This window comes from Rhinolophus ferrumequinum, chromosome 13 (genome assembly GCF_004115265.2).
Source record: "Rhinolophus ferrumequinum isolate MPI-CBG mRhiFer1 chromosome 13, mRhiFer1_v1.p, whole genome shotgun sequence".
NCBI lineage: Eukaryota > Metazoa > Chordata > Mammalia > Chiroptera > Rhinolophidae > Rhinolophus > Rhinolophus ferrumequinum.
The window spans coordinates 49625413-49639870 of NC_046296.1; the positions used below are offsets into that span (position 1 = coordinate 49625413).

Below are 14458 nucleotides of genomic sequence, written 5' to 3' on the forward strand. Positions count from 1 at the left end.
TTAATATTAAGATCATTTGGTTTGAAAGAAAAAAAAGTAAAACAATCTCAATTAGATTACTAATTCCACTTACATTTTAGACTCTATTCAGCAGAATTGGGAATCAAAGGCTTTATAAAAATTTTAAAGAAGTATTTTTTTCAGTTTTGAAAATTATATACTATGCTTTAAATTATAACTAAAGTAACATGTAGAAAACATACCAATGAGCCAAAACCTAGGGTCCAAAAATGCTCATTTCGGACTTCCAAAACTCCATCCAAGGTAGATACCTGATCAAAAACATTGAAATAGGGTTGTTTGTATTTGACATACCCAACAGAGTTCAAACATACTATGGACTTGCTCTGAGCCTAGAAATGACATGGCCAAACCCTGTATGAGGGTACTCATTAGCCAAGAGAAGTCTCAGACCACTCACTCAAGATACCATTTCTGCCTGTTCAGTACTGAGCCGGGCCTTACTTTTCCTGGTTTCTTCTCTGCACCAATCCTTCTAAAACCAGGTCTCCTCTCTCCCCACTGCCACCTTGTTCAACAGTGCATGGTTCTTTTCATTTTATCAATATAGCATATATTTATATCCAACACTTGTCGTATCAGATTTTTTTTTCTTCTCAATCATTTCTTCCTCTGAAACAAGGAGACACATTTCCTAGTAACACATTTCTGCACAAGAAAAGATGTTACTTGGATGTGGGCCAAAATGAAATTCCAAGTCCAAATAGATAGTTTGTGGCCCATTGGTACAGTGGCACTTGCTCCACTAGCTGAGACAAATAGCCACCTATATTGGTAAAAGTAGCCTTTGTGATACTGACAACCAAGACTTTAAAATACTCCCAACATACAAATAATTCAATTATCATACTCCATCAGTTAACAAGTAGAAATTTACAACAACACAAAATCTAAACTCACAGATCAAGATGTTAGGTGGTGAAGAAATCAACACGTAAAAGTGGGCCTTGACTTAATCAAAACCCTAGGTTTGAATACAGAATCATAAAAATCACAGCATTTATATGGGTGGTAATCGGGTGGTCTTTAGATGATTACCATCCATGTTTATTTTAAGTGAACTGGGCTTCCAGGCTGAGCAATTCCTCAAATGTTTCTACTTTTGTCATTATGCTATGTCTCCTAATGTATTAAGAATACAAAGTCCCCTAAAATAAAAGCCCAGATAGGGTTGAATAAAGAATTATTTGTATCCACTTTTTCATTTTCTAGTTATAAATTAAAATGATTTTATTTACTATTCCATCTTACCTCTCTGATAAGTTTGTCCAGCTGACCAATAACATGGGGTGGTGTTGTCTGAGGAAAAAGTAAAATAAAATAAAATATGAAGCTAAGGAGATAATAAAAGATTTTTGCAACAGTGCTCCTGAAATTTTAAAAAATTGGGTTTCATACCAACCTTCGCTTTGTTTGACATGTGCCCTATCATGATTTAGGGAAGAGAAGATTCACTGGGCTCCCCTAGTGGGACAACATTAGGAATCAGATCATGTTCAGTTTTTATCTCACAAAGAAGCTGCTATCTCTAGAACCAATTAAGCTTTAAAGAACCAACCAAGCAACAAAAAATATTTAAGAAATTAACATTTTATATATGGCAAAGCACTATACACTATTATCTTATTGTTATTACTGCTCCTGAAAATGGATATACCACCCATAAGTTTAAGAGAAGGCATGAGGGAAAGACAGAAGGAAAAGCAGTTCTTACAGACACACCCAGCCCTGGGAAACTACCTCTCGATTCAGGTGCTTGTCTATAGGTGTTCCCATTGCTTCAATAAATAATAATTTGTCATTTTTAAGTTTGAAATTTAAAAGTGTCACTGATCCAATGACAAGAAAAAAACAACAATCATAATCAGATTATACAATAGCCAAAGCACATTTATTAGGGGAAAATATGTACCTTAAATATTTTTTTAAAGTAACGTTTTTCACCTAAAACATTATTAGAGGCAAAAAATATTTATGATTTTTGTCTCATATTGTGTGTCTAATTTATGTCTAACTTATGGGCATATAATATGTGTCTGATTTATGGGCATATAATTTCATCTGTTCTCACTACACAAATTTCAGAGATTATTTGGTTTCATTTCTAATATGGCCCTCCAATAGCTAAAAGTTTTGCAATCTGGTAGAAGAACACACACAATTGTATAATCTGGTAGAAGAACACAGCTAATATTAAGCATGTACATTGAAAGAAGATCCTTACCTGGAGTAACACTTTCCCACTGTACACACTCATGGGATACATGGTGCCAAACGTCATCAGAGCAATGGCTATGGCAGAGGCAGTGTCTACAGCAAAATAATTACTAAAAGGAAAAAACAATTTTAAATGTTAAATGTATGCCTCCCTCAGCTCCTTACAATTCAATCTACCTACTGTTAATTACCTAAAGCAAAAGAACTGTTTTATCACAATTGGCCACTACTGGCAATGGGAGCATCTTAAAGGAAAACAAAAAGCTTTCAGAATCCTTTCTCGCCAAAGTTTAGTGGAAAATAACCAGTAAATATGTTAATCAGTGTGAAGAGAGATGATGAAAGAAAAAAAGTGAGCATTTCCCCACTATATATTTTCAGTCTACTTGATAAATACAGAAAGAATATATATAGAAAGATTTCATATATATTCATTTGCTGTGACAAATAAAAAAACCTTCAACTAGTAATTTCTGATACACAGACACTAATGGACTTCATCAGTGATTCTATCAATTTTCCTATAAACAATAACTTTGCAGTAATTACTGTTAAATTTTTTCAAAATTCCCCAGGAATTTCACAACGTGAGATCCTCCAGAAATTTGTTATAGCAATATTGTGAGTGAAGTGCACCATCTCTACAGTAGTTCAAACTGTTCTATTAACAAGGCAGACCAGAATGCAACGGTTACAAGCACACATTTTAACTTTTCCCCATTTGTTGGGAATAGAAACATGAGTTAAGACACAATTCATGCCTTTAAAATAACAAGAGATACACTGTGGAAAACATAATAAGGCACTTTGGGTGCAAAGGAAAAGGCCTACAGGGTATCATGAATGCGCAATGTGAGTGAGTGACAAGCCTACTGGGGTAGAGACAATCCAGAAAGGCCACATATAAAGTGACATTTGAGCTGACCCGTTAGAGGAGTGAGGTGATAGAAGACATTGCAGACAGTGAAAGCAGCATGTTCAAGGACATGAAAATCCTGATGCAGCAATGAAACTAAAAACAGTTAATATAGGCAGATGGATGGCTAGCAAGGTTAATAGGGGCTTTTTCGTGCTAACAACTTGCAATTTTTTAAAATATGCAAAGGGGAGGATTTTGAAACAGGAAAATATTATGTGCAGACTTGCAATTTTGGTTACATCAGCAGCAAAATAGAGTATAACTAGAGATGTGTCAGAATGAAAATTGGAAGACCAGAAGACTATTCTAATTCAGCCAAGGAAATGATGATAAAGGCTTCAATTTGGCTAGCAGCACTGGGAATGGGAAGGAGGGAACAGATACATAAATATTAAAAAGAAAAATATTTAGGCGACAAGACTATTGTTTACAATAGCCAAAACATGGAAACAACCTAAGTGTTCATTGACAGATGAAAGAATAAAGAAAATTTGGCATATATGTGTACACGTGTGTACGTGCGCACACATACACATACACACAGAGGAATATTCAGCCATAAACAAAGAAGGAGGGGGCGGCCAGTTAGCTCAGTTGGTTAGAGCTCGTAACACCAGGTGTTGCTGGTTCGATCCCCACACGGGCCAGTGTGAGCCGTGCCCTCCACAACTACATTGAAACGACTACTTGACTTGGAGCTGATGGGTCCTGGAAAAACACACTTAAAATTTAAAAAAAAAAAGAAAAGAAGAAAATCCTGCCCCTGCCATTTGAGACAACATGGATGAACCCTGAGAGCATTATGTTAAGGGAAAGAAGTCAGAGAAAGATAAATACTGTATGATCTCGCTTATATGTGGAATCTTAAAAAATTAAACTCATAAGAAATAGAGAACTCATGCCTGATACAGGGAGTGGGTGGGGGTGGGGGAAATGGGTAAAGATGCAAAGGTTCAAACTTCCAGTTACAAGGCACATTAAGTTCTGGGGACGTACAGCATGGTGACTAAATTGAAAAAAAAAACAAAAACCCACAAGACTAGGTGACCAATTAGAATTGGCTTGGAAGAGGTGGTGGGGGGGAGGAGGGAGAAGTAGGTATTAAAGAATGTTTAATTTTTTGAGTTTAAGTCAAAAATTGAATTATCTATCATATGATCCAGTAATTCTACTTCTGGGCACATACCAACAAGAATTGAAAGCAGAGACTCTAACAGATATTTGTACACCCATGGTCATAGCAGCACTATTCACAATAGACAAAAGGTGGAAACAACATAGAGTTTTAGTTAGGGAAGATGAAAAAGGTCTGAAGTTGAATAAGGGTGATGATGGTTGTACAACAATGTGAATGTACTTAATGCCATTGAACTGTATGCTTAAACATAGTTAAAATGGTAAATTTAATGTTATGTATGTTTTAACACAATTTTTAAAAAGAATGCAATGGAATAGATGGTGGTAGCATTCACTGAGACAAGATATACAAGAAAAAACAGTTTTGGAGATAGGGGAAAATAGGTTCAATTGAGGCAGGCATGGATAAAAGTTAGATAATACCTTTTGGAATTCAATATAGATCTGGGCTAGAAATAAAGGTTTGGGAAACACACAGAGGTAGTAAATAAAAATGAATAATTGTATGTGATCTCCCAGGAAAAAGAAAACTAAGGACAAAATCTAGTATACACGAACATTTAAAGGGTAGGGAGTCAAAGAATCATATACCATAAGTGTTAAGCTTACAGCAGCTGTAAAGTCTATTTCCTAAAAGGCTTGCTTTTTTTAAATTACTTCACACCTACTTCCTCTTCTCTTCTCTCAGTGATAGCAAGCTGTTGCTTATTTCTCTTTTACTGTCTGTCCTCTTCTCAGTTTCACTCATCAGGTAAGCAGTAGGGAATTAATTCGGCATTATTGATTGTGGTGAAAAATATTTATTGAATACAACCCTTTCTTTTTCAGATGAAGACACTTGAGGACAAGACATGACCAAAGTTACACAGGTCAAAAGCAAACATGCTATAAGCTTAACCCTATCTTCCTGTCAATGCCCTTAAAAATCAGGCCCAGGATTCGAAACACACTTCACAAAAATAACAAATACTTACTTAATTTCAATTAGCATGTATGTAATACAAAGAGCAAATGCTCCAGCAAGATCAATCAAAACAAATGGATTCATTCGGGGAAGGAAGATACTGCTAAGTCCTGGAATAATTCCACATAAGCTATGAGAAAAACAAACAAAAAGAGTATTCATTAGCAGAACTCATGTAATACTGATGAAAGTCTTGTAAACGACTTGTATTTTAATATCATTTGTCTTTTAAAGAAAGCAAAAAGGATTTGGGATCAAAGCTCTCTCACTCATAAAGGTCTCTTCTGTATCATCAATTAAAAAGTAAAGGAAGAATCTTATCTGTGAGAGTCACGTATTAACCTCAGCAATTAATCATGGAAGTTCCCATGATCGATGCATTTCTTGTGCATCCTTAAAAAATCTCGTATTTTGGGCTGGCCAGTCAGCTCAGTTGGTTAGAGCACGGTGCTCTTAACAACATGGTTGCTGGTTCAATCCCCACGTGGGCCACTGTGAGCTACACCCTCCACAACTAGACTGAAAACAACTACTTGACAATTGAAACAACTACTTGACTTAGAGCTGACGGGTCCTGGAAAAACACACTTAAAAATAAATAAAAGTTAAAAAAAAAAAAAAAAGGCTGTAGATCTCTGCACCTTAAAAGAAAAGAAAAAATCCCATATATTATGAAATCTCATAACATCTTACCTTCGACTAAGATCTGCAACATGCTCTTGAAGCCAACTCGTACTAGCAGCTTTAAGGAGAAAATACTTATATTATCTACACAGAAGAATAAACTATCAGAAATACTTGATTTCTTTAATTTTAAAAATAAGTTTGGTAATGATCCATACATTACAAAAGGACATATTACTTCTTAATTACAGAACTTTTTCTTCTTTTATGCTTTTAAGATACTAAATCAAAAGCAACTACAATATACAGTTGACATGAGGAATTAGTGAACTTATATATGTCATTGTTATGTTAATTTGATGTTTTAAAGGCCCTTTCTACTGTAAAGCAGAGTTTCCTAACCAGTATGCTGAGAATGGGTTATAGGTATACCAATTATTAATTCCTGCAGCACTCAAAGGCCAGGTAGAGACCTGGCTACATCCAAAGACACCTGTCAGTTACTGTTCCTGGACAAGTGGCCTCCAGGCTCAAGCATCCTCTTATATTTGTCCCAGGGTCTACTTTATCCATTCATTTTTTTATGTGTAGTATGACATAAATAAGACTAGCACGTTTTACATGAAAGCAGCATAATAGAGCAGTTAAGAGCAGCCTCTGATGCCATAATACCTGCCTTCAAATTCCACCTCTGCCCTTAACTAGATGTGTGGCCTGGGGCAAGTGACTTGATCTCTTAGTGCTTCGGTGTAAAATGGGGATAATAAAATTATTTACCTTATATGGTTATAGAAAGAACTTAAGTGGATTATTTTATGTAAATTATTTAGCACAATGCCAGCAGACCACAAGCTCTCAATATTACTTTCTACTCAAATTTCAACTGATGTCACAAATCTTGATGTTTTGGGGAACTTTCATTTCCAGCTGATGAAAAACAAACTAGGTAACCTTTCTGAAAATAAATTTGGCAATATATATCAAAGCCTTTAAAAATATTGTATATTTAACCCGTTTATAATTTATTCTCTGGGAATTTATCCTAGAGAAGAATGAGAAATGCACACATGAAATACAAAGCAGCTGATTAGAGCATTATTCGTAAAAGGAAAAGTTGGAAATGTGTAAAAATAGACTAATGTTTAAAAACATTCATGTGACAGAATATTATGCAAGCATTCAAAAAACATTTTTTTCAGAGTATTCAATGAGGCAATACTCAAGACAGTATTGATTGAAAAAAAATACAGAAAACTGTACTAAGTATGTAAGGATATACCTAAGTGCATATAAAATTGAAAGGGGTAACATAGAAAGGTTTACAGATGTTATCTCTGGGTTGTGAGATTATCAGTATTTTCTTCTTGTATCCTGATCTTTACAGAGATGTTGTTTCTAAACCTTTGCATCTTTTTAAAATTTCTGGAGTTGCCAACATACTACTTTAATAACTTATAAAGTTTTTTCAAAATAATTCTGGTCATCATAAATATTTAATTTTCGAGTTCACACAGTAAATTCTTAAACTCTCTCATATAAATACAACTTATATTTCACAACACTCACCAAGTCATTTAAACTTGAATGGGCATGTCAGAAAGCTTTCTTCTCTTAATTGCACTGCTGTTCAAGTCAATGAGACCTAAAAAGACCCTCACCTATCTCTGCTTCAAAATGTAGGTCTGTGCACACAGTCCATTTTTGTTTTTATCTCACTTCTTCATCAATCAGTGGTTAACCGTCTGGAGGTTAGTGGGATTCCAAAAGATTAAAATTAATGAAAAATGCCAATAATTTATACCACTGAAGTAATAAAAAAAAAAGTCTGAATTTGTAAAAGACTTGAAAATAAAACAATTATTTCAAAAGAAAAAAAGTTTTGCTACTTTCAAATATATGCCCACCCACAATTGCCAAAGAGTAGTTCCTGGGAACTTATTTAGTTAACAGAATTCAATTATTTGCAATGAGCCTATCAACTATATTCTAAGTATCTTGATGCTCCTAAAATGCTTGCAATAGACTTTTTGTAGGTAGGTTATACATCTAAAATATCATTCATGTTACTTGGTAAATGTAATTTTTCATCACATTTAAATTAATATGTCAGTCTTACCTGTTTTTAAGTAATGTTATTTGGTTTTATAATTCTCTGATTATAGAAGACTTAAGAACTTTTGGGGTAGTTCTCTCTTCTCTTCAGAGTATACTTTCTCGTTGATTTATGAGACAATGAAAGAAATAAAACTTATTTTTATGAGAGATTAATTGAATTTTTTATTAATGATAAATAAAAAACATACCTTCAGAGACATAAGCAAAAGGTTTATTTCGAATAGAAAGCATTGTAAACAGGTTGAAAGAGAGAGCCACAAAAGTACCAACTAACAATCTTCCCCTAAAAAAAAAACACAATAATATTCACCATTATTTTTTTCTTGGTAATAGCAGTATATAATTTCAGCATGTAAAGAAACTAAAAGATGGGAAGGCAGAGTAGTCTGCTTCTATGGTTTGGTATTAGCAGGGCCAGAATCTGAACTTGGTTTCTAGTGCTATAACCCATGTCCTGTCGATTGTTGCTCCATCTTACACAGGACAAAAAAAAGACTCTTAGCATTAACACTATCTTCTTACAGGTAACTGCTGTTATAAATTTGTATGAATGCCAATGGTACTTGGTTTACAGTACACAGCACAGGTGAGACTGCCCTAAATTAAGCTGGCCCAAAACAGCACAAGTCCATATAGTTGGCAACTATGTGGTAGACAGTAACAATTCATCTTTTCCATAGGTGCTACTAAAAGATTCTGAAAATCAAATTTTAAATTATAGAAGAACAGATGGGGCTGGCTTAGTGAGTTGACCTGGATCTGGAAAACAATGAGGGACCTGAAGCCAGGATAGAGAGGTCTTCCTCTGTAGTATAAGGGTTTGGGAACACTTAAGGGTGGAGAGAGGGAGTCTTGAGATTTGGGGATTTTGTGAAATATCAGTGAAATGTATGCTGCCACACTCTGAACTCTGATATTGGCCAAAGTAATCGTTATTTATAAAATACCAATTAACTTGGGAATTAAACTTAATAGCAAATTATATGTTATGCCAAAAACAAAATCTTACGTGTGTATCTCAGGCTGCTCCAAAAAGCGTTCTGCACTGAAAGAAATAATGTATTATTATGTAAGTCCTATAAATTATACAATTAAAAAGCTTCATTAAAAAGCTTTATTAAAGCTTTAACTCAGTAAATTCACAACATTTAAAAATATGATAACCAACTGCTGATTAGTAGCAGTGATGAGGCAATGAGACTCACAAATTATCCCCAATATGTAATGTCAATCTTTCTCTACCAAATCTGTTTTAAGGGGTTGTACTAAGCATTACAACATAATCTGACTGAATCCCTTTCTTTCATTCACACCTATCTATCATCAGATTTAGTAGCCTCAACAAGGGAGAAAAGTCTGAGATATAAATAAATTATACTATTAAAACTCTATCACTGCTCATTTTAACACCCTTCAAACCAGATGAGTGTCTCACTGGATTCTTTATGTTTCCAAAGGTGGCACAGGTGGAATTTAGAATGACAGTAGTATCATATACAAAGGTACCTTTCTTTTAATATAAAGAGAGCACCCAACTGTGCCAAGACTGTGGAGGCAAATACAGCCAGGACTTCTAATCTTTCAAACCTGAAATCAGAAAATTAATTCAATCAGCATAATTCTTTCAATTCACAAACCAGTACCTCTAGAAGACATTTACATTCATTTATTCACTCACTCGATCTACATATGTGCCTACTATAAGCCAAACACTGTTAGACCAGACTACAGAGTTTCTAGAATAATAAACTGAAAATCACAGATTAAAAAGATTGCCTATTTGTACAACATATATTCCCCAGACCCACTTATGGCTCTTATTTATCTAGAATAACCATTGTCTAATTAACAACTAACACTTAATTGACTCATCTTGTATTAGTCAAAGTGCTAAACATATGAGGTCAGACAATTAAGTTTGTAAACACATCCTAGAAAAAGTGCTACATACCTCATTGCTGAATATCACTACGGTCACCTTCGAAGTACTCCCCTTGGGAAGCTATGCATCAATGCCAGCGCCTAGTCCACCCTTCAAAGCAATTTTGGAACTATTTTCTGGAATGGCCATCAGAGCTATTGTCATATTACACTTGATGTCCTGAATGTCATAAAAATGTCTTCCTTTCAATGTTTCCTTTATCTTCGGGTAAAGAGAGAAGTCACTGGGGGCCAGATCAGGTGAGTAGGGAGGGTGTTCCAATACAGTTATTTGTTTATTGGCTAAAAACTCCCTCACAGACAGTGCTGTGTGAGCTGCTACGTTGTCGTGATGCACGAGGCATGAATTGTTGGCGAAAAGTTCAGGTCGTCTAACTTTTTCACGCAGCCTTTTCAGCACTTCCAAACAGTAAAATTGGTTAAGTGTTTGTCCAGTTGGTACAAATTCGTAACGAATAATCCCTCTGATATCAAAAGAGGTTAGCAACATCACTGCAACAAGTTCAAGAACTTAATTGTCAGACCTCTTTTTACCACATCTAAATCTCTCGACCCCTCACTGAGGGTTACGTTATCCACTTAAAGAAAACAAAAAAACATAAGGAACTAGAAACACACAGAGGAAAAGTTAACTGTTTAGAGTCAGAGCTACGTAGCAAGTAGAGAAGCCAGGATTTGGAACTTGAGTATTCTGGTTACAGATTTCATAATTTTAATCACTTACAATACTGCCTCTCACTTATATATATAATTGCAGTTACTATGAGCATGTCTTATAATCCCTAAACTATCAGCTGGATGTCAGGAGCTGCTGTCTTACTTGTTTTAGTTTTTCCCACAACACATAGCTTAATGACATTCAATACTTGTGGTAAGTATGAATGCTTAAAATTTCTCAAAGAAATAATTATCTTCAGAAAAGATAATAAAATAATTAAGGATGCTCATTCCATTGCTGTTTATAAAGGAAAAGTGTTGGAATTAACAATAGAACATTATGCATTATTAAAAATATAACAGAAGGTATTTGACATGGAAAGATGAGTGAAAAAAGTGGGGTATAAAAGTATGAACTATGTGAATGCAGCAGTTATTTGTGAAAATTGATAAGCTGATATTAAAGTATATATGGAAATGCAAAAGATGAAGGAAAGCAAAGACTATCTGAAGAACAAGGCTTTAGACTACCAGATATTGAGATTTGTTTCAAAACTATAGTAATTAACATAGTCCAGTACAGGCATACTTCGGTAATATTGCGGGTTTGGTACCTGACCACTACAATAAAGAGAGTATCACAATAAAGTCGTAATCTTTTTGCTGGTGGAGTGTCTTGACTTCAATTTATGTAAAAAAAAATCTGTGGAGCACAATAAGGTGAAGCACAATAAAATGAGGTATGCCTGTACTAACCTAAGACAGACAAATAAATTGAACAGAAAAGAGAACCCAGAAACAGACCCACACATACATAGTCACCTGATTTACGAAAAAGGTTGCCCATAAAAGCAGTAGAAAAAGAATGGATTTTTTAAAATAATGTTATATCAATTGAACAGCTATATAGAAGCAAACATACACAAAGATATAATACAGAACAAGATATGGTCTCTGCTACCATGAAACTTATATTTTAAAGGGGCAGAGGAAATAATAAATTATAAGTTCTGGTAAGTTCTATTGATAAAATTACACTAGTCTAATGTGACAAGAAGCTAACTAGGTGATTTATTTTAGAATCTGTTTTAGATTGGGCCTAGTCACATAATGAATGACATTAGCACCCAGTAATCTTAAGACTGGAATAAGATGGAGCTCATCTTGCAAAGATCAGGTGAAGAGCATTTCAAGCAGAGAGAAAAACTTGTACAAAGTCCCTACGGCAGGAATGAGTTAGCTGTGTTCAAATTACAGAAAGAAAGTGTGGTACAGAAGGCATGAGGATGTAAGAGAAGTAGGCAGGGTCCAGCACATATAAGGGCTTTGTAAATTAGGGAACGGAGTCAGGATTTTATTCCAAGTCTGATGGGAAATTATAGATGGTTTTAAGAAGAGTGACAGCACGATGCGGGTTTAAAAAGGAAAACACTCCGGCTGATTTATGGAAAAATGAGCTATAATGGGGAAAAGCAGAAACATGGGGAGCAAGCAGGATGATGGCCCTTGATTAAGGCAAGAAATGAAGGTAGCTTGATTTGGATGGTAGTAGTGTAGATAGAAATGGGGGTGGGAGCACATTCTGGATATATTTTTAGATTACCTTGACATAACTTGCTGATGCCTAAATGTGGGTAGAGAGAATAATCAAAGATAACATCTAGGATTTTTTGCTTGAGCAACTGAGTGGTGGTGTATTTACTGAGACGGGAAAAAGTGCAGAGAAACAGGTTTTTGGGGAAGAAAACAAGAATTCTAGCTTAAGCTTCAGATACCAACTAGACACCTCTGTGAAGTATCAAAAAGGTAGTCTGAAATGAGAGATCTCAGAGCTGCAAAAATGGATTTTGGGGTTACTAAATATAGATATTTCAAGCTATATGATTGATTGCAATTATATTTCAATGATTAATTTAATTGTTCAATTCTTCCTATTTTCCTGTTCACTCTAAGCAAGTGGGCCAAAATGGAAGCTGTCACGTCCTTACTTGACCTTGTCTCCTGGCCATAGTAACTTATTCAAAGACTAATCTGTTCCAACATGGACTAATCAACAGTTCTTTCTTATACTTTTCTGAACTAGAGCTGGAAAAGAGTCCTTTCCTCTCTAGGATGAAGGTAAGAAGGTACGAGCTAAGGTCTGACTAGGAGTTAACTTTGTTATCTCCTACTCATCATTGCAGGATGGTAAAGTGGTCTGAGAAACTGAAACTGAAATGCAGAGAAAAGCAAGCCTGAGCAGTAAGAGAATGACAGCAATCCTGAGACTTCTAGTTTTTATGCCAGTTACCTTAGTTTTTCTGTATTTTGGTTACATAAAGTACCAAAGACCCCATTTTTCCCCCCAAGCTAGTTTGAGGTGGATTTCTGTCACTTGACAACCAAAAGCCTTGACTCAGAGGCAAGATTTCCCTATACAGATATCTATACCTTACAAATGATTATCATAGTAACAGTCCCACCCTATCAAATTTCAGTGATCCTTGTATCTTCATTTTGCATTAACATTTTATGTTTACTTGTTCCATTGTTAAAAACAAACAAACAAACATATAAAAAACCCAACCGGATTTGTTCAAAGAATATAATCCCAATGAATGGCATGGTAAAGAAGAAGGATAAATTTGGTCCAAGAGTTTCTTTACCAAAGTAAAATTCTTCTTCAAGTTGTTTCCTTAAATTTGAAAGCAACTCATATTTTTCTAGTATGTATTTTAAAAACCTCTAATATAAAAAATTATCTTCCACATTTCAGTAATTTCTAAAACTATAGAAACAGAAATATCAAATTCTTTGTTAGTCCATTGCTATCAAAACATCCAGTCTTACTTTAATTTGAACATTTTATGTTAATATTTGTTATATAAAACAGAAAAGAGCCTAACGTCATATTAAAAGAACATTTTATTTTAACATGTCTTAAATTTAAACATTGATGTTTCTTATCTAGAATCCTCTTGGAAGAGCCTTTGCTATCAACTTTCATTATTTGATCATCATTCCACTAAGTAGGCAGCATTTGTTTTCTAGAAATACTCTACCTAGCTCATTACTGCCTAATATAACTATTTTAATAGTAACAAGTTAGCAGAAAATAATTTGAACTTACCCAAATGAATAGACAGGGCTAGGTTTCCTCATCATTATCCAGTAACTTATTAAACATGTCATTAAACTAAGTAAAATGAAAAATAAATTTAGCATTAGAACTATTGCTAGAAGAGAACATGCAGAAAGAAATTAAGTTTTCAGAATTCCTAAGTTGCTGAAAGTTATCAGTACTTACACTAATTTAATAAGTTATGTAGTAATTTATAATCTATTCACAATGAGCATCGTAATATGTGAGTTTTAACATGTGGAGAAACTGAAATAAATTATGACACATCACTAAGTCAGTTAAATAGAACCTAAACTCATACTTTATCTACTCAGTAAGTAATCCACCCTAAATGATTTCTATAACTGAACATGCAAAAAAATGACACAATAATTATGATAATATATTTCATTCTAGGCATATACATTTTAACTTTGATAAACTTTATTTAATCTTCATTAAAAGTTAAACTAAATATTAATAACACTGTGACAACATTCTGGATTGGATAAAACTATATTCATTTTTCAAAGTATAGTGGAGATTCACTCTAAAACATCTTACTACATATGAAATTCCGGTAATTCAGTTCAGATTGTTTTAGACCAATAAAGTAGATTTAGTTACATAATTAATGAAAAGACATCCTTATAACATCCTCCTATGGCATGGAGCTTGAAGATACCAAGGTCTAAGCATTTTGCAATCCTTATGTGGAAATATGAAAGGCCTATGAAGCAGGGAGCCAACAGGTTGTCTCCCT

At 34.4% G+C, this 14458-nt stretch overlaps 1 protein-coding gene across 3 annotated transcripts in view; it reads right to left on the reverse strand.

Annotated features, from left to right (window-relative positions):
• The window catches only part of SLC30A6 (solute carrier family 30 member 6), a 31909-nt gene that overhangs the window by 5391 nt on the left and 12060 nt on the right, over positions 1-14458 (reverse strand). The window contains exons 5-13 of one of the 3 annotated variants that reach the window (XM_033124723.1): positions 13705-13770; positions 9504-9584; positions 9007-9042; positions 8186-8280; positions 5952-6000; positions 5269-5388; positions 2246-2348; positions 1273-1320; positions 204-272 (exon numbers count right to left, since the gene is read on the reverse strand). In XM_033124723.1, the coding sequence (XP_032980614.1) occupies positions 204-272; positions 1273-1320; positions 2246-2348; positions 5269-5388; positions 5952-6000; positions 8186-8280; positions 9007-9042; positions 9504-9584; positions 13705-13770 (667 nt within the window). Of the gene's footprint in view, positions 1-203; positions 273-1272; positions 1321-2245; positions 2349-5268; positions 5389-5951; positions 6001-7448; positions 7614-7998; positions 8087-8185; positions 8281-9006; positions 9043-9503; positions 9585-13704; positions 13771-14458 lie in introns of those variants that run through there. The other 2 variants (XM_033124725.1, XM_033124724.1) reach the window with 2 other exon arrangements.